At 39.6% G+C, this 18,903-nt stretch overlaps 1 protein-coding gene across 2 annotated transcripts; it reads right to left on the bottom strand.

The window, feature by feature from the left end:
* Positions 1–3,104: 3,104 nt before the first annotated feature.
* LOC124273366 (endoglucanase E-4-like) lies at positions 3,105–17,839 on the bottom strand. Of its 2 annotated transcripts, none has more exons than XM_046708605.1 (12): positions 17,819–17,839; positions 15,698–15,863; positions 14,752–15,004; positions 13,233–13,406; positions 12,304–12,491; positions 11,979–12,138; positions 10,032–10,143; positions 8,717–8,867; positions 8,191–8,335; positions 5,092–5,263; positions 3,702–3,892; positions 3,105–3,217 (listed from the first exon to the last, which is right to left on the bottom strand). In XM_046708605.1, coding segments are annotated over exons 1-12 (1,773 nt in total). In that variant the 5' UTR covers positions 17,821–17,839; the 3' UTR covers positions 3,105–3,158. The 2 variants fall into 2 exon arrangements, with proteins under 2 accessions (XP_046564561.1, XP_046564560.1); XM_046708604.1 differs by lacking the exon at positions 17,819–17,839 and adding an exon at positions 17,719–17,790.
* Positions 17,840–18,903: the final 1,064 nt, after the last annotated feature.

The following is an 18,903-nucleotide window of genomic DNA, read 5'->3' as shown; positions in this document are numbered from 1 at the left end:
CATAAAGGAAGGAGCGTAACGTTTCTTTTGGCGTTTGGTGTATTTTATAAATACACACAGCATGGAGAGGGAGCCATCATGGCGACTAGTTCACATTAAGGTGTAATTATAGTTGTGGAAATAGTCGATGTATTTGGATAGCAAATCTCATAAAGAACCGTAAATATATTGCAAGGGGGTTGCATGATACTTATAGTTTATACGACTCAGACACTTTGTTCGACTGACGCCAGAGCTGAAAGTTCTGATGGTAAATACTTTAGCTAGAGATTGTAGGCGATAAATAATCTATGAAAGTGACACATGATTATTATATATCACGACCCGCAGGCAGTAAGTCACGTGTCACGATGTTTAGCCAGTCGGTTGTATATTTAGTACCTCCATATCGTGTATTTACTACACCACGCCCTTAAAAGATACAGCATATAAATGATAACGCTTCTCCACTAAGCAGGTCGATTGCATTTAAGTTGTTTGAGCCATGACTGCGGGATATTAGCCTACTAATATTCACGTACATCGGCTGGGGTTTAATTTACCATTATTAATACGGCACAAGTAGACATATAACTACATTACTAGAAAGACGAATGACATGATTACCCTTCATTACGTCACGGCGACTGGGGCAACAATATAGCCTTTATTGCATAATGACGCATGAATTAAGGAAGGTCTACGAAACTGTATAAACACTCAGCTTTAAAAGCTTGAGAAGTGGAGATATTTCTCCTGCATATCTGTGTTATGAAAAGGTGGAATCATTTTAAATGCGCATCTTTCTACTCCAATGAAATGTGTGAGTGTTTTTCAATATTTGTGCCCGCAGCAAACCGTTGGTGTAATGTGCATTATCTGAGCAAACTCTCTTATATTATGTGTAGTACGAATGCAAGTTGAAACCACGGAATGAGACGAATATATGTGCAACATATATGCATGCCAGTTTCAAATTGATGTAAATCGATCATATTACAACAACCCTAGTAGAAATTTTAAGTCGTCTCACAGTTAACTGATAAGACTGTAATTACCATCGAAAGGTACAGTGGACGCATTAAAGGATCAATGTAATTAAACCTCAACGGTGCGCGGTATAAAGATCGACCTTGTAATCGTTTTACGGGAGCGTTTCTCATGAAACTACATTTTAATTAATATTTTCCATTTTGATATTCCAACAAAAGCGAATGAGGAATATTCCATAATAAACCATACTTTATCAATATCAGCGAACGAGTGTCACTTCATAATATTGATTAAGACGCTGTAACTTCCCAGTGTTAATTGAAACTTTGTTCCACGTTCCTGTTCACATCATTATCTGTTATGCTTCCATTGCGGTGGTGTTTATCAGGGTGTGCTATTTCCACTCGAACTACAACTAATTTGAATTCTGGTGAAAAAAGAAAGTTTACAAATGGAAATGTGCAATTCTGTGTTAGAATGGAAAATGCCCTGCAGAAGCCTACGTTTGAAATTCGGAGATGTAATGGTCATGAATAAGCATGATATTTTCTTTTATTGTCCAATAACTGTGTTATACAAAATCAGAGGCATTTTATATGAAGCTGAGGTATCATATTTAACATCAGTATCTAGGAATACTTTACTAAAATTCCTATTTAAATAACTGTATGTAATGTGCCGGACATAAAATAGATAGTAGTGTGTTCACAGGGTTAAAATGTCTTTAGATATTCTTGTAATGTAAGGAATATTTTATCTTCTTATCTCTAATCAATTGAAACACACTTGCTAAAACATTGAAATTGTGAGCATGTACACTCCTGTTCAAACAAACATTCTTCCTACTGTATTGTTACGTGTGGATGGTATGGTGTCGACCAAGCGGGAGCTTTGGACATCGCGCTATGTTGTGCAAGGTCAAGGCTGGTGTTACCAAGAATGTTCTCTACACTTTGGCTCTTCAATGTAAAAACTCTTCAGAAGGTCTACGAAGTTGTCATAACATAACTGATTGAAGACATGTCTGGGGTTGAACCCTGGCCTTCATTAACACGATCAATACTTTAAGCAATTGCTGGAAAATATTATTTCGGACTAACTCAAGCTAGAGACGAAACATAGATCACATTACAAGGCGCCAGTAACTCTCTGATCGATTGTGATGAAGATGATGATGATAATGATTAGAAGAAAGTCCACTTTGTGTGAAAGTGTCGATGAGGAATCAAAATTGAAAAGTCCTATATTCCAGGGACGGTGGGGTAGCCTAGTGGTTAAAGCGATTGCTCTTCACGCCGAAAACCCAGGTTCGATTCCCCACATAGGTACAATGTGTTAAGGCGATTTCTGGTGTCCCCCTCCTTGATATTGATGGGATATTGCTAAAAGCGGCGTAAAACTAAAGTCATTCACTCGCCTATAATCCAGTTATCTTTTCTAAGAGTTCATTTTGGACAAAAACTTTATAATATGGGATTCTGTAACTGTAATAATGTAGGCTATAACACGAATCTTTAAGTCATAACTAAACAAGCATGGAAAGATTTCGTTTGTTAAGTTCATTACTCCGTTCCATAAGCGCTCCCTCAACATCGCGGTAAGCAAATTTCGCACATTTCGTTCATCACATTACTTGTCAATGTCACGGTAACTTCCATTAACATCCATTGTGAAGAACATAGAGATTTTTCTGGGTTACATCTTCTTTTTATTCTCGAGTACAACGTTTCAGGGCTTGTTCTGGCCCCATGATGGGGCCAGAACAAGCCCTGAAACGTTGTACTCGAGAATAAAAAGAAGATGTAACCCAGAAAAATCTGATGATGGGGCCAGAACAAGCCCTGAAACGGTGTACTCGAGAATAAAAAGAAGATGTAACCCAGAAAAATCTCTTCATCAAATATCATCTTCTAAAATGCCAATCAAGCATCTAATCCATTGTGAAGGTCATACACGTATGTTGATACTCCTTACAAATTATTTCTAAAGGCATGAATGACAAATGATGATATATAAGGTTAGGTTAATCAAGGCCTAATTACACATTCAACTCTAATCAAAATTAACAATTACTTACTGTTCCAAAATTAATAATGAAATACAATAACAAGTTGTCTTCGTCTTCGAAATAATTGAAGTTGAAACAATACTTTACGATGCCCAAATAACAGAGCTGCATTATTTATTCAGCACTTCGAAGGATCAGCTGTAGGTAGCTGCTTGCTCATCTGGAGATGAATGAGACCTGGAAAAAAAAGGCACACCGTCTGTGTGTAAAAGTTCAATTCTTATAAAGTATACTGATGAATAACCATTGGTCCCCTTTGACGGAACTGTTAACATTTTCTTATCACGACCTTTTGTTTTGTTTCTAGCAAGTACAGTTTTGACTGGTACTTAATTTAGCAAGCATTCCGAAACTTGCTATGAAAGTTCAAATGCTGATGTTCAAAATTTAAATCTGTATAACTACATTTGTCCTCCTATGGCGGTGGAAAACAGTTGAAAATGCGCATCTCATAGTTCAAATAAGCGGCTCATATGGAATATTCTGAAAAATGATTCTGTCATCTCAGTATAACGGAACCTTGATGACAAGGAATATATTTGTCATTATACTTGGTAATTAAACACATTATAGCAATGTTTAATAGGAATCGTGTGACATGCGGTTCGTCTCTCGAATCTGGGATGGTGTATGGGAACATGGTATTGTTATGAATCCATACCCGCTAAGGCTGTCTGGAAGCCGGAGTTGTAGTCACATGCAACCTCGTTCTTGACGTAGTCCTTCCTGTCGTCAACGTACACGTCGGTGTTGTCAGGGCCGCCTACTAGGGCACCCTTCAGGAGGTGGGGGTTGGGACCAGGGTTGTCAAAGGCTTCCCACCCACAGGGTTTGGGGATATCAGGGCAGGAACTGCGAGATATGCGGTATTGTTACATCAGAAAAATGAATGTATCGGAAGGCATTCTGGGACCATGTCTCTTTGACTCGTAATAATCCAGAACGATTGTAAGAATGGGAGTCTTCACATATCTGGTATATAGTTAATGTATATTGAACACAACTTCGTAGCTTCAAGGCTAACACGGGCCACGCAGTCATACCAAGTGCAAGTGAATATCAGCAATATTCAAGCAACAATGGACATTGCAATTTATTCTTTCTTCGGAACGGAACCACGTCTTCGATATGACAGAGGAACGCTCAAAGCAATAGTTTACCAAAATGCCCTATACATACTGACAATTAAAACACACAAACGTAAACTACGTTGATATATGAACATAGAGATTTTTTCTGGGTTACATCTTCTTTTTATTCTCGAGTACAACGTTTCAGGGCTTGTTCTGGCCCCATCATCAGGTAAACTGAACAGTTCAGTTTACCTGATGATGGGGCAGAACAAGCCCTGAAACGTTGTACTCGAGAATAAAAAGAAGATGTAACCCAGAAAAAATCTCTATGTTCATCAAATATCATCTTCTAAAATGCCAATCAAGCATCTACGTTGATATATGTTATACACAGAACGCACAAACCACATGGTTATCATAATACTCTCTATTAAACCATAAAGTGAGTGAATGAGTGAGTGAGTTTAGTTTTACACCGCACTCCGCAATATTCCAGTTATGGCAGCGGTCTGTAAATAATCGAGTCTGGACCAGACAATCCAGTGATCAACAGCATGAGCATCGATCTGCACAACTGGGAACCGATGACATGTGTCAACCAAGCCAGCGAGTCTGACCACCCGATCCCGTTAGTCGCCTCTTACGTAAACCAAAAAGACAGCCAATGCTACGTACGCGCATAGCGCTTAAACTATGTTGTTATTCGAATGTGACAGTACATACTTTTACTTAAACTAATATTACGTACTTTATATGGAAATTCGAGGAAACGTACAATAAAACTCTCATAAGAAGGTTACAGTAATGTATACTTCTCAAAAGTGGTAAAGAGATTAAACTGTATTCAAATATGATAGAATCGTGTTTTCTATAACTTCTGTCGTGGAATATTTGCATTTCAAGAGAAACCTAGACTATCGAACATCCCAGTGCCACTGGTATTAGGTTTATCAAAGCAACACTTAGTCAGATTTATACCTGGTTCTATGGTGAGGCCTGACGGGATACTTGTTTCCGTAGCCGATGACGTAGCTCATGTGATACTTGTTGTCGCCAAGGATATAGTTGATCTGGTCTATAGCCCACTTCCTATACTTCTCCGTCTGGAGGCCATCCTCAGCCGCCATGAGGGCAATCATGGCCGTGTTGGCTGTAACAAGCATATTTCTAAATCCAAATAAATCTAAATCTACCATTCCCATACACATATAGATATCATGGCTATCAACTCCGAAACAACAAATCGAAATCACTGACAAGTCTACAATCATGCTAAAACAGTATAAGGTGGTAACATTATGTCAAAGCTCAAACTGTCAGTACTGTACCCTCTTGACCGAAGACGACTCTCTTACCAATATCGTCACAATATCTGCTGAGACTTACACCAGTGATCCCAAAGAATTCTACTTTCCCTAAATCAAGGATAGGCATCGTGGGCATATACTAATTTATTAAAGTAAAGGTGATTTTCTCCTCTGTCAGAAACATTCAAGCTGAATATTTGACCAGCGACTGACCCTTAGCGAAGGATCAATGATGATCCACGTTGATCTTTGCCATCTTTCATGGTGCTAGTGTCCAAATGTATACCGTAATTTTGTGTCACAAATCGTTGCAAGAACCTTTCTGGGTCAGCTTCAAAAAGAGCAAAGTGTTCAAGGACATGTAGCTAGAGGGCATGTTGTTTCTGGGGCTTTTAAGTTCACACTTTATTCAAGGTTACTTTGACAATGGAATGTACTGTCTTCGGAGTTGAATGCTGTACGTGCAGTATGACGGTAATCGAAATATTGCGGTTTTCTCTTTATACTTTTTGCTACTGACGTCTGGCTCTCTCACAGCGGGCTTGTCCCTAAGGCTCACCTTGTCACGTTAAAACTCACATCGTTACGTTGATGTACTGAGGCGATTCTAATTTTGCACTCTTTAGCCTTTTTTCTGCAGGTTCCTCACTCAAGGTGGGCGAGCTGTCTAAGGGGCCGCGCTAGTAAGCGAAAGGTGCCAGATTCTATCCTCACTTGTGACCGGGTGTAGAAACCTTGGAGCTAACATTACTTGCAGGCTCTTTCAGTGTTGTCAAAACTCCTGGTGTACAGTACACAACCCTGTGCACCTAAAAGAACCCACTCATCCGATGGTAGGTGACCAGATGGTGTACACACGAACACGTGCAGACACCTAGTTGTGGGTAAAGTAACGTGCAGTATCACTTGACATAAAACTGTGACTATGTTTCCCAGTTCACCCAGCTGCAAATAGATACCTTGAGATGATGAGGCTTTGTCATAACTCGCTGCGCTTAACAGTCTGCGTGAGTTGAATACTCCACATGGAGCTGAGTTGTTTTTTAAAAGAATGCCAGGGAAATACATCCGTTGATGAAGGGAACACTCCAGCGCCTTGAGCATGTACTATTTACGTGGATATGTGGGCGATATAAAAATCCTATAATAAACTTTCGAGAGCTTACAGAAAACAAAAACAATTTGCTCAGTTGACTCAGGTTGTACTGGATAGACATCTGTTACATGTAATGATTTCTGTGTGAGGTTCACACTTATCAGTCATTCCCTCAGCGAATCGTATCTTATCTGCTTATTCCCTCCACTTATTTGACCCCTCCTATTGACTTTCAGCTTATAAACCTAAAACCGTGAGTTTGAAATTAATGTGCCGATTATTGATTCTGTGTGGTTATTCACAGATTTCACAGTTTAGTTCCGCGTGAAGCGATTTCGGGTTAACTTCAATTTCAAAATCATTTCGTAATTGAGATTGGGACCCCGTCCGAGATTTGAAATAGATTTGCTAAAATTCTACACTTGGGACCAGAATCTGTTGGTGCAGCTGTGTCAGTGTTAATTCAACCTTAGATGCATTACGCCCTGTCAGCAATATTGTGGAATCGGTGTCTGTCATATGGAGGTTAGGCCTTCAGTATGCAAAAAGTGAAATTGAAATTGTGGAATATTTGTTTGAGGGGGACACTTTGAATTATTTAGGTTTGATTTTGCTGACAACTTTTAACTAAAAAAAGCCGAAAATGGAATTTCAAACAAAAATTACATTGAAACAATTTGAAATTCAAAAGAGAAAGAGAACAAGAAAGCGAGAAGAGAGAATTTCAAAGAAGGATAAGAAAGGAAACTTTTGCAAAGCAAAAATAATTCCTCTCTAAGTTTTCAAATTTTGTTCGTACATAAAAATGTCATATCTTCAAAAAAACGTTGTTGACGTTTTCTTCCAATATTTGGAAAAGGTTACAACAAATTTGAAATAGCATTTAATAATCTGACAGCAAAGTGCAGGTCATGTACACCATAATTGGCTGACTAACAAAGTTAGTAATATCACTAATGCCAGCTGTTCTTAGGAATATTGACGGTGTTTTCAGATCAGGTCAGTTGGATTACTGAGGTCACGAAAGGTCAGTTACCTCTGATCAGACAGGTTCGAATCCTGGAAAGTCGAAAGTTTCTGATTTACCGTTGGTCCGAAACAGATTTCATATTTATCGTTGAGTACTAAATGTTGATATTATCCCACAAGTCGGGTCGCGAAAGACATCGGATCACTTGTCTGGATTCACCCTTATCTATACACAGATAACCTGGGGCGGTTGGGTAGCCTAATGGTTAAAGCGTTGGCTCGTCACGCCGAAGACCCGGGTTCGAATCCGTACATGGGCACAATGTGTGAAGCCCATTTCTGGTGTCCCCAGCCGTGATGTTGCTGGAATATTGCTATTGCGTAAATCCAAAACTCAGTCAGTCAGACAGATAACCTTCTAGAAACTGCCCTATGCCTAAACGTCTCCAGTGACCAAGTCTGCTATGGTCGTCTATACAAGGGAGATTACTCTAAGTTACATGAGCTGTCACCCACAACGCTCTACATTTTACACGCACTTCAATTATTTGTTGCTCGTAACAATTACGACAAATAGATGAAAGACGTGCATCATCTGCCACACAGCAGAATGTACCAATCTTGACCACCCGCTGAACTTCAGTCGTTAAGTATGACATTGTTGTACACACGGAGGCTCCTTGGTGACCGTTCTCTCCTACATACCAGCGTATCTGAGGGCTCCCCACTTGTCTCTGTAGGCCAGGCCACACGTGGAATACTGCATACCCCGGGATGGAGTCCACCCAATCATATACCCGTCTACCATTGTTGAATACTTGGAATCTCCAGTAATTTCGAACAACAACAGCTGCAAGGTAAAGGTGTTAGACGTATTTCCTGTGTTACCAAACAGATTTCAAAGCATTCGGTCGATGATTTGTGTAAACGTTTGTGTAAATAAATGGTAGTGTACATGACTGTTATTAGATAGGTTATTGCTACTAAAGATAAAGATAATTTTGAAATGGCCCAGAATATGTGTCCAAACATAAATAATTCATTAAATATTTTTACATATGACTATTCCCATTGACATTATGGTGTCTTTGAACCACACGCCATACTGTTCCTAGGCAGGGAACGTAGCATGTCATAGTGTTAAAGACAGGATTTGCTTCCTTATACATGCCAACTGATAATGCCTACTTACTTCTGTGAGTTTTAACCTCAACTACGGTGTGACATTTACCTGACAAGCCACAAGTTTACTGTCCCACGAGAGAGCCCAGGCCCAGGCTGATGTGACGTAATTCTTGGCGTCGTCCAGGTACTGACTGTCATTGGTCGCCTTGTAGAGCCAGCATGCAGCCACACACATCTCGTCCTCGAAGTGACCAGAGCTATATCATAATAAAAAAACAGAAACTTATTGCCCTTATTTGTCGCTTTGAACAGCCGGCATTCAGTCACACAGAACACAGTGACCAGGCCCAAACAATATACAGGCAACAGAAACGCATCGCTGTCATTTGACAGGCTAGATTGCAGAACTGCAGTGAATTTGCTGATTATGAAAATGTATTGATAGCAGCCTTTGCAAAGTCAAAACAAAGGAAAACGCAGAAACGTAATGTGTGGACGGCGACATTCACAAATCAATTGACATTTGATTGGTTCGTTCAAGAATGCTGTTGAAGATACTCTTGTCACAAGTTAGGTAGACAAGTTTCATTTTCTAAGAGGGACTAATAAGACATTCAACATCGTTAGTCGTCCCAGCAAGACTAAATATCTATCGAATCTAAGGACGTAAATCACATAGCTGGAATGAACAGCTTAAAGGGAAAATGGGTATTGTTAATTAATCTAGAATCCATAATATTCACTCTCGAATTAATTTTCAATATCAGAACGAGTTCATATAATACGTGGTTCCCCAGGCTCTGTTTCAAACACAGATATTATTTCATCTCTGATAATCGATGACATTTCTCATTTGTCGTAGGAAATATTAGACCCGTGCATGAAACTAATTTCCGACCTTATTCCTGCTACGTTGTTGTTATATATAACATGATTCAATAAGAATACAGGCGAAGGGGACAGATTCACAAATAAAGCACTACTGAATTATATTGAATCTAAATCGTTCTATAACTTCTATAAGCCACATAAAATTAATAGGATTGAGTAGTGTATCTCAGTTAATCTCCCAAGGAGGAACTATAAAACAGGTCTAATCACAGGAAGAGGAACAACGTCTTGTTTATAGGACACACCAAACCAGCTAAGGTGTCTCACTATCGTTGTATCCGGAACATTCATCACACTTTTAAGTCTTAACATCAGCGGTGCTGTCAAAAAACTTTTATTACTTATATTTTTGAGTACATGAACTGTTGTATATAAGTTAATCCAAACCAATACCCTGACACAAGTGCATGTTTCTGGAGATTATTAAGGTGATACTTTCAGCAACGGTGTGACACCTACATCCTGCAGTATCCTCTCGCGAGTGAAAATACACAATAGAACAAAAATGGTGAAAATAAGAAAACACTCACGCGTAGTAGTATGTGACTTCCGGCAAACTCTGGGAGTAGATCGAAGGATATTTTTTGCCAAAAGCAAACAGGCTCTTGGCTGCCTTGAGAAGTGTAGCCGAGTAGGCCGGATCTGTAAAGAACAATAAGCTCGCTGTGCACAAAAAACGCAATGCATCTTGGAGCATAGGTGACCCAATTGGTCCTCCAATTACCATGTGACTCGCTCCATATTCGATGTGACTCGCTTCCTGGGGCAAGCTGGCGGAAATCGTAGGTTTGGGGTATTTTTCCACTGAACAAAATATTCATTTCTTTACAACCTCAAACAAACTGTTCAAGCATTTCAGAGGAACTGAATGTAAACATATATGATAACAAACATGCAGTGCCTGCCCCAACCGCGATTAAGCAGAACATTACGAAATAAATGTGTTAACGTAGAGTGCACATACAAAACACTGAAATATTCAGACATACGAACACTGAAAGTAATGAATGCCATAGTGTCAAAAGACAGACTCTTTGCGAAGGAGGATATACAGAGTAGTCTCCCCTATTCTGACTGCGATTCCAGCGAGCATCCGTTGATCACACACGTGAAGACAAACATTCGTTTTGGTACTAATTAGTAAGATTTCTTGTAGCAAAAGATGAATTTTTCAAAACATTTTTTTGTTTGCTCTGGTACATGAAGTGTTTTGATGAGGATTACAAGATTCAAGGAATGTGCAAAGCATAAATCATGTTGAGGCATTTCTAAATTAGATGCAATTATTTACAAATGTGATATCTGATACAAGTTCCTTTTTTTTATGAATATCATGTGATCCAAGTTTTGTTGTATTTGAGCACTGACTCGTCTTTGCATGTGTCATGGGTTGACAAAATAGGTTCGCCTTTTTGCAAACATCCGGTATCATCACGATTTGTCAGTGATTCACACACTTGATTATTATAATGTGAGTGAGTGAGTGAGTTTAGTTTTACGCCGCACTCAGCAATATATCAGCTATATGGCGGTGATTATTATAAAGTTGGAATCGTAAAATAGCAGTATCTCTAATAATTGTAAAATATTATTATATTTCTGCACTTTACACTTTACAAAGGAGTAAAACTTTGACGAATTGCAAGGTGAATTTGTTTCAAGGAATGAGGGCCACGTCAGATATTTTTAATATGTGTTGCAAGTACAATCATGGAATGTTATTTTATCCACTTTTTCAGTTTATTTATGCTCCAGCACTCAACCCAATGCTGTCTATAACCTTAATCTTTCCACAGAGGTTACTCAAGTGATATATTCCCACGTAACCTCTGTTCTAAAACGGCCCTTTCATTGTGCGAGTGTTCGGGATTCGTGATTGGTTGCAATCAGATTTAACTGTGCAATCAGCGACGTTGTTTCAAAAGTAATCATTCGCAAAGCCTCGGTAATTTCCGTATGCTTCGGGAAAAATAGAACCTCTTCCCCAAACGTTTCTTCTAGATAGAATTCAGTCATGTAATGGCCGATCAATGGCGTCTTCATCGCCCTCGTTGACAACGCACAAGCTAGCCATTAAATGTCTTGTGTGTCACATCAACATCATTAATCGGCAGAGGGGGATAGTTGTGGCCCCACTTTCTATTGCTAATTTCTGATTTTCAGTTAAACATGAAATACCGAATCCATCCTTTGCATATTGATCAACTAACTCCATGGCGGCCGCCATATTGGATCTATGTCGATGCAATAGGTGTTCTGATTTGATAAAAAGAAGGGAGATAATTCGTGTTGCGATTTTTTGCCGCCAGGGGATTTTACGAGAACCAGGAAATATGGCCGTATTAGAACAGAGGTTATAATTAAGTGGGAAGATATGACTTGAGTAACCTCGGTGGGAAGAGAATGGTCTATAACAGGCGATGTAAAGTTTTATCACACAATTACCAGTGTCCTGTGTATATAAGTCTATATAATACCTTTGGTTTCGAAGGCAATGGATCCGGCCGCCAGCGATGCGGCTGTTTCCCCGGCTACGTCACTTCCGCCATCAGCAGCCGTGACCTTGAGAGCTGGACGTGCCATTTTCATGTCTTCACAACGGCCCCAATACGAGTGGTCAGCCTTCCCGTCACCAACCTTAGCAGGGTAGATTTGGGAACGTAATAATTCAGTTGTTACTATTCAGTGAAACCAAACAATTCTCGAGAAAGTTTGCACGTGAAAATAAATACCACAACATATCATTGGTCAGTAATATTCAGTTTGGCACCAGGAATTTCAATACGTCGAATACGTCATTACCTGAACATAATACCATTCTTTGTCAGGTCGCCAGCACTTCAGGAAGTAGTCCAATGGCCACTTGATCATGTCGTACATGGCATCCAGCTGGCCGGCGTGCTCGTAGGCGTCCTTCCACCTGTTGAGACCCCACAGCAACAACGTCGACGAAGACGCCATGGGGAAGTTGAACTTGACGTGATCACCAGCTGCCGTGAAGAAATGTACAATCATACAAAAGTTGAAATAAAAGTTCAATACACCATTATACGAACATTATACAAGTATACATCACGTTGCGTGAGGGAATCTGAAATTCCCCGAATTAACAATATAGGAATTATCAGTGAAATGCCTATATGACTTGATGCAAGCAGTTGACTTGTTGCTTGTACATGGTGCGTGAATTAAAATGAGATAAACAGCGCCTTTTCTGTATACCAGGTGTGACTTCGAATTTCTTACGAATTCAAAACAAACCCATACATTGCCCACAAATTACCTAAAATAAACCATTTGGTCTTGAAAGTTAAACGTTGTAACGCTTTCCCTTGGCCAACAATAAAGGTACCGGTGTACACAATAATTAATTCGTATAATACAGTAGAAACACAATAGAATGTAGTGGTAAATAAATCACGTCAGTGATTATAAACTGCAACATCATTTGATTTGTCGCTTAGAATGAAATATAACTAGTTTTATTGGCCTTTCATGGGTTATATGGCCTCATATCTACCTTGAAATTGGGGTACTTAATACATTAATCGCATTTCAGTTAAACTATAAAAATATTTACAATGACAATTTTCTGAGTATGACATTCGTGACACTACAACACTAACGGAAATATGTTGTCATAATAGTGGGATCGGAAATTCTCAGCGCATAGATAGGACGACGAGCGTCCGTGTGTTCTCCCATCTAACTGGCCCTTGCTGACCACTCACCGTCATACCACCCGCCGGTGAGATCTTCTCCGTCGTCGCCCGTGTCGTTCAGGGCGGAGTCACCTCGCCATGGTATCGGGTTGTTGCTGGGGAGGGGACCTGATCTCTGGGCGTCGTAGAACAGGATGGACATATCAAGCACCTCGGTGTAGTTGTAGCGGGCAGGACCAGACACTGGTACAGTCAAGTGAGTTACAGATCATTGCCTTATGTGAATTTTGTTTAGTTTTAGTTTAAATAAATGTTTTGTGATTATCAGCAACAGTAAAATATTGAAATAGTAATAGAATATATCAAATGACCTGGCCGGATTTGAACCTCTGTTGACAAAAACGAGGGGAGCTTTCCATAGGGCCTTTTTGCTCTAATTAGAGTTATGTGCCCCTTGTTGTTCACGCGTACAGGTTACACACCACCAAATGTTTTCCCATAGACTACTATAGTAACCTTATAAAAAAAATTAAAATATCCAGGCTATCAACAACCATTCCATGTACACATGGGTACACTCTGGCCTTTAAACTACCATAAAACAAAATATCAGGCCAGCTTGTCCGGCTCGTTTTGCGAGCACAGGAAGCAGAACACATCAACCCCAGTTCCGCACCGAATATCACCTACTGGAAAATATCTGTACACATAATAAGCATAAGTGATGGTGATAAAAATGACAACACTAAATACTTAAAATTGTGGTCAGTTTTAATTACTGGTTGGATGTGCTTTTAAAAAACAAACATCTTACACTATTTCATCCAATCACAGCTGTCACATGTCTCTGTCTCTCTTCACTTGTTTACATACTGCTCTCGTGCAGGGAGCATGTGATACTGATTTAGTGTAGTGGAACCTACATGCCGGAATAGATCATTCTTGAAGTTGTGGTATCGGACAGTTTCTAGAGGGATAAAGTTGTGTACCTGCTGATGAGTCACATGACCTGATCCATGATAATCTGATGTTTTAGCTATAGAATAGCCTGTTACACAGACCCCGAAACAAATATATCCAATAAACTCCATGCAAGTCTAGAATGTGTGACAAGTCTATATTACCACAGTTCCTGAAAACGAAGAAAGTGTTTGGGTTCGTTTACATTATAATTTATGATTATGATTTTAGAACTGTTTTTTTCTGTAAATCATGAACATTTCAGAGACTACATGTTAGTCTAGCTATAGTCTAACCTTAGCTACAGTCTGACCTATATACAAGCATGGGTTTCCGGAAACCTTGAATCCACTCGTGGATATTGGGTATTAAGTATGTTTGTAGGATATCTAAGGTAATGTATATATGATGATCACACGGACGATCAGGGCATTAACTGATCTGTCTCGCAGTCCCTGAAAGATGAATGTCTCTTCCCTCCATCCTTTTCTGTCATGCGAAAGCTCTAAATGAAGTTTAGATTTTCTTTTAGTTCAGGTGCTCCTTTTCAACATAAAAGGGGTTGTTTTTCGTTTCTATCAAACTTTCTATTTTCAGGTATTGTCTTATTGCCCAGGTGTTCACTTACAAACATATGACGGCAGTGTGCCTGTGGGTGAAGCTCCCGTAGTCCCGGGGTCTGTGTGGGGAGGTATTGTTGCATTGCCCTTATCAGTCATGCCTTCGATGAACACTGTTGCACGGGGTATGACGTCACCTTCAGTGGTGCCTTGGAAGGTCATGCAGAGGTTGTCTCCTGGATGTTCTTCGCCGTTCCAGGGCTTGTTCTGGATGATGAACTCCTTGCCTCCTGGTTTAGCCGACACATCGCCTCTCCATGCCTGGACAATATCAGTTAGTTATGTCCAAGACAAGACAAGAATATTCTACAAGTCCCAAACAGTGTACGTTTAACTATCGGCGAACTATTATATCCATGCCAAAAAGACCTATATTGTAATTTTGTATAGATTATTGTTTTCGACGGTAATATGTTCACATTTCGACCGCCTTTTGTTTTAGGTGGAACGAATCCTGTTCGGTGTATCGTGATACGTGAAAGGACGTGTGTCGCTATAAGAGTATAGTACCGCAAGATAACGTGTCGACACATAAAATAATACCATGTCAAATATGTCTTAGATTTATACGTTTGGACACCCAGAAACTACGAGAATATCAATAACCCATACCAGTGTCAAAACGCCACAAAACCTATCCAGTTTTGTCAGAATCCAAAGTATGCGGGTGACATGTGAAATGGTGCAAATATAAATTGTAAAATACTATTGATAATATGAAAACGGAAATAAGCAAAGTTTTACTATTTGATTCGAATGCACGAATTAAACAAGTTTTATCTGGGCCACTTTTCATTTCCTATGAATGAAAAATTGTTTACCTAGCATCACATGTATCGATTGTGTATCGAAGTATCGATACAATCGAGGTATGCGTCTTATCTCATTGAACAATATCGTCACATTTCTATACGGGGTACCGCACACGAAATACTCATGATAGTCAGCTCGCACCTGCAGATCATTTACTTTTCGGTCAAAGACCATGTGCGCCTTCCATGTCGTGAGTTCCGCTGTGATGCCCACACAAAACTTGCCCTGGAAGCCTCCTGCCCAGTGGGTCGTGATCTCCACGTTGTAGGCCGCCAGGGCCAGGGGAAGGAACAACACGCTGACAAGCCTGGAGAAAGAACAATGACATTTAGGTCCAGATTATACTTTTCTCATGTATGTATGTATAGGTTTTCCCCAGCAAAAACGAAAGTAAATATATGCCAAAAGCCGAAAATGTCTTTGTGGTGGCAGCGATTAGATGGCTCACTCTGTGAGTATATGTTCGAATCCAGATGGCACTCAACTCAACAAAATACCAGAATCTTACTTAACTGAGTGTAAACTCAAATACATCATAAGATGCATTTGACTACTTTCTAAAATGCGTAGTGTATCGCCGAGAATAGGCAAATCAGGCAAACTAAATTGTGTGTTGGACTGCTTTTTTATTTAGTCTCTAATGTCCGTGAAACAGACTAAAGACACAGGGCTTATGTTCAAATCATGTGTGAGTGAGTGAGTGAGTGAGTGAGTGAGTGAGTGAGTGATTGAGTGGGAGTGTTGGTCAATATGTTGTGTTTGCAATCTCATCAAGTGCAAGTGTTTTAATTATACTGAAACCCTCATGATGATGATGATGATAATTCTGCACAATCAAATTGCATACATACATAAATATCCCTCTGCTCTGACACCATTTAAGGACATTCCCAACAGTCTGCAAGACCGAGACATGTGACATGTACAATCACGCCTGGCCTTGTGAACATCTAGTTTTTCTTATCTCAATGTCTCAGTTCAAGATCACAAAACAGGTGAAAGTAGGTATTTATAATATTGTGGCTATTTTCGTAAAATATGTCAACACCGGTTTTGTTCCTGGAATCTATGGATCGTATTAGGGGAGAGTTTATGAATGTCTTCACATATCAGGTTGACTTCCTTTAAAAGAATGCTTATGTTTACATTAGAATGTATATATAACATCAACTGTCATGAGTCCTAAACATTCTTGATCTTTCTTTATTATATAAATTATGTCGTTACGTATTGTTTTATTCATTAATGTCACGATTATTGGGCCTTAAACATAGTTTACGTGGTGAAATCTAACTTTGATTGTGGTTCTCTCGTTACATCCCTTTTGCTTTTATATAGTACTAGGGTTGGGTCTATATACCTATATGTCTTTCTAACGCTGTTTCTCAGCGTGACACGCCCCTGTGTTCTGAAACTACTATTGTTAATTGAATATAAAACACCGGACGTCACATTTGTTTTTGTGACGTCATTTTGCCCACTGCGACGCATCAGACGACACAGAGCAAGGTCGATGTTACCCACACCCTCCCAAAATGAAGTATTTGCTCTCCGCAGATTCAAGCATGCCTTCTTCCAGAAAAGCATTGGGACTACAGCAAATCTGCATTTGCTTTCCTACAATTGTAATATATGTAATACAAATGGCTAACGATCATGATACAAGACTTCTATTCTATAAATATTGCTGAGGTGATGTGGTGCTCATTTCGTCTGTTTATATCAGAGGGGATATATTGTGATTTGAAAACCCCTGACTGACCAATCAGAATGGACTAATTTCCTACTTCATGGTTGACTGTATATTGTGTCGGGTATGCGACAGAACCAGGGTTGGTTACACCAGTGTTTCAGCACCAAACCCGTGACGAACTTCTACATTGGGCATTCTCCACCACCTCCAACACTGAACTGACACATCGTGTTATCATTGAGATGTATCTATGACATCCTTAATCCACACTTGTCAGATATGTTTAAAGTATACTTAAACGTCTCTCAGACTGAAACAATAACTTCAGGAGCGATGATGTAAAACTTTTTAAAGGAGATAGATCAGTTTACTAAATCAAAATAAAAGGCAAAGTTATTAATGCTTAACAACAGAAGGTAAAATAATCTAATGATGAATCAGATTACTAGAGCAAGAAAAACAACCTTACCGCATTGTCAGCTGCTATAAATGACCCGGTACGGACCTATCGTCTCGCATATGTTCACAGTCCCACCTTATCATTAATGTAAAGTTAAGTGCAGACTTACATGCTTGTAGGCGTAAGGGAACCCAGTTGTCTGGGTCGACCGAATGTCCAGGTTCGAAACCTAACAGGGATACAATATACAATGTGTGACGTCCATTTCGTGTGCTCCCCACCTACAACTGCTGGAATATTGCCGAAAGCGGCGTAAAACTATACTCGCTATACTATACCGGCAAGAAGGTATTATACTCGTTATACTATACCGGCAAGAAGGTATTATCTGTGAAATTATCTAGGAATTGGGGCGTTGGTTCAGATCTGCGGCTTTTAGCCGTGTTAGAGACAGACTGGGGTCTGAATATCTGTTTGCCCTTATACAGTACAACCAGAAATTATTGAGAATTTAAGATTGTCATTTTTGTTTTTCACTCATTACTCACGTATTAAATGTGAATATTAGCAGAACATAACTCCAAATTCAAAGACAGGTGAACAGTAAGTATTTTGTCAAGTCACAATGGGCAGCAATGCAGGCTTCAATGCGGCGGCGTATACTACTGATCTAAGAAGTTAGAAAGTCGTGGTCCATGCTGTCCCAATATCGGACCACCTCTTCTTTCATTTCAGCAATATTTGTCAGGTTTTTCTTATTGACACTTTCCTTCATAAGTCCCCAAACATTTTCTATTGGATTTAGGTCAGGGTTATAGCTTGGCCAATCTAATAATGTCATATTTGGGGTCCGAAACCAGGCCTGTGAATGCTTTGAACGATGTTTTGGGTCGTTGCCCTGCTGGAAAATCAAAAAACTTTCCATAGAACACGTGAACAGATGGAAGTAAATGTCCCTCGAGAATATCTGTGTACCACTCACTGTTCATATTCCCTTCAAATACACAGAGGGGCGTTGCCCCTAACACAGATATGCCACCCCACACGTTAAATTTCGGACTGTACTTTGGGCGCTGATACAAAGGTTTTTCAGTTTGTTTGGTCCAGAATTTCAGCGTATTAGGAAACAGCCACACAGAACTTTCATCTGAGAAAATCACACTGTCCCAGTTACAATTTCTATGCTGTAAGCACAAGTTCAACCTTCGCTCCTTTTGTTCAGGTTTCATGATCGGAGATGGAATTCCTCGACTT

This window comes from Haliotis rubra, unplaced genomic scaffold, assembly GCF_003918875.1.
Source record: "Haliotis rubra isolate DU_JTF1 unplaced genomic scaffold, ASM391887v1 Scf18, whole genome shotgun sequence".
NCBI lineage: Eukaryota > Metazoa > Mollusca > Gastropoda > Lepetellida > Haliotidae > Haliotis > Haliotis rubra.
This window is presented reverse-complemented; position numbering and strand designations above follow the sequence as displayed.

Coding starts and splice junctions, on each gene's coding strand:
- LOC124273366 (XM_046708604.1), bottom strand. Junction 15,005..15,697: donor GAAAAGTAAATGATCTGCAG/GTGCGAGCTGAC, acceptor GATATTGTCCAG/GCATGGAGAGGCGATGTGTC. Junction 5,264..8,190: donor GGGAGCCCTCAGATACGCTG/GTATGTAGGAGA, acceptor TGCTTGTTACAG/CCAACACGGCCATGATTGCC.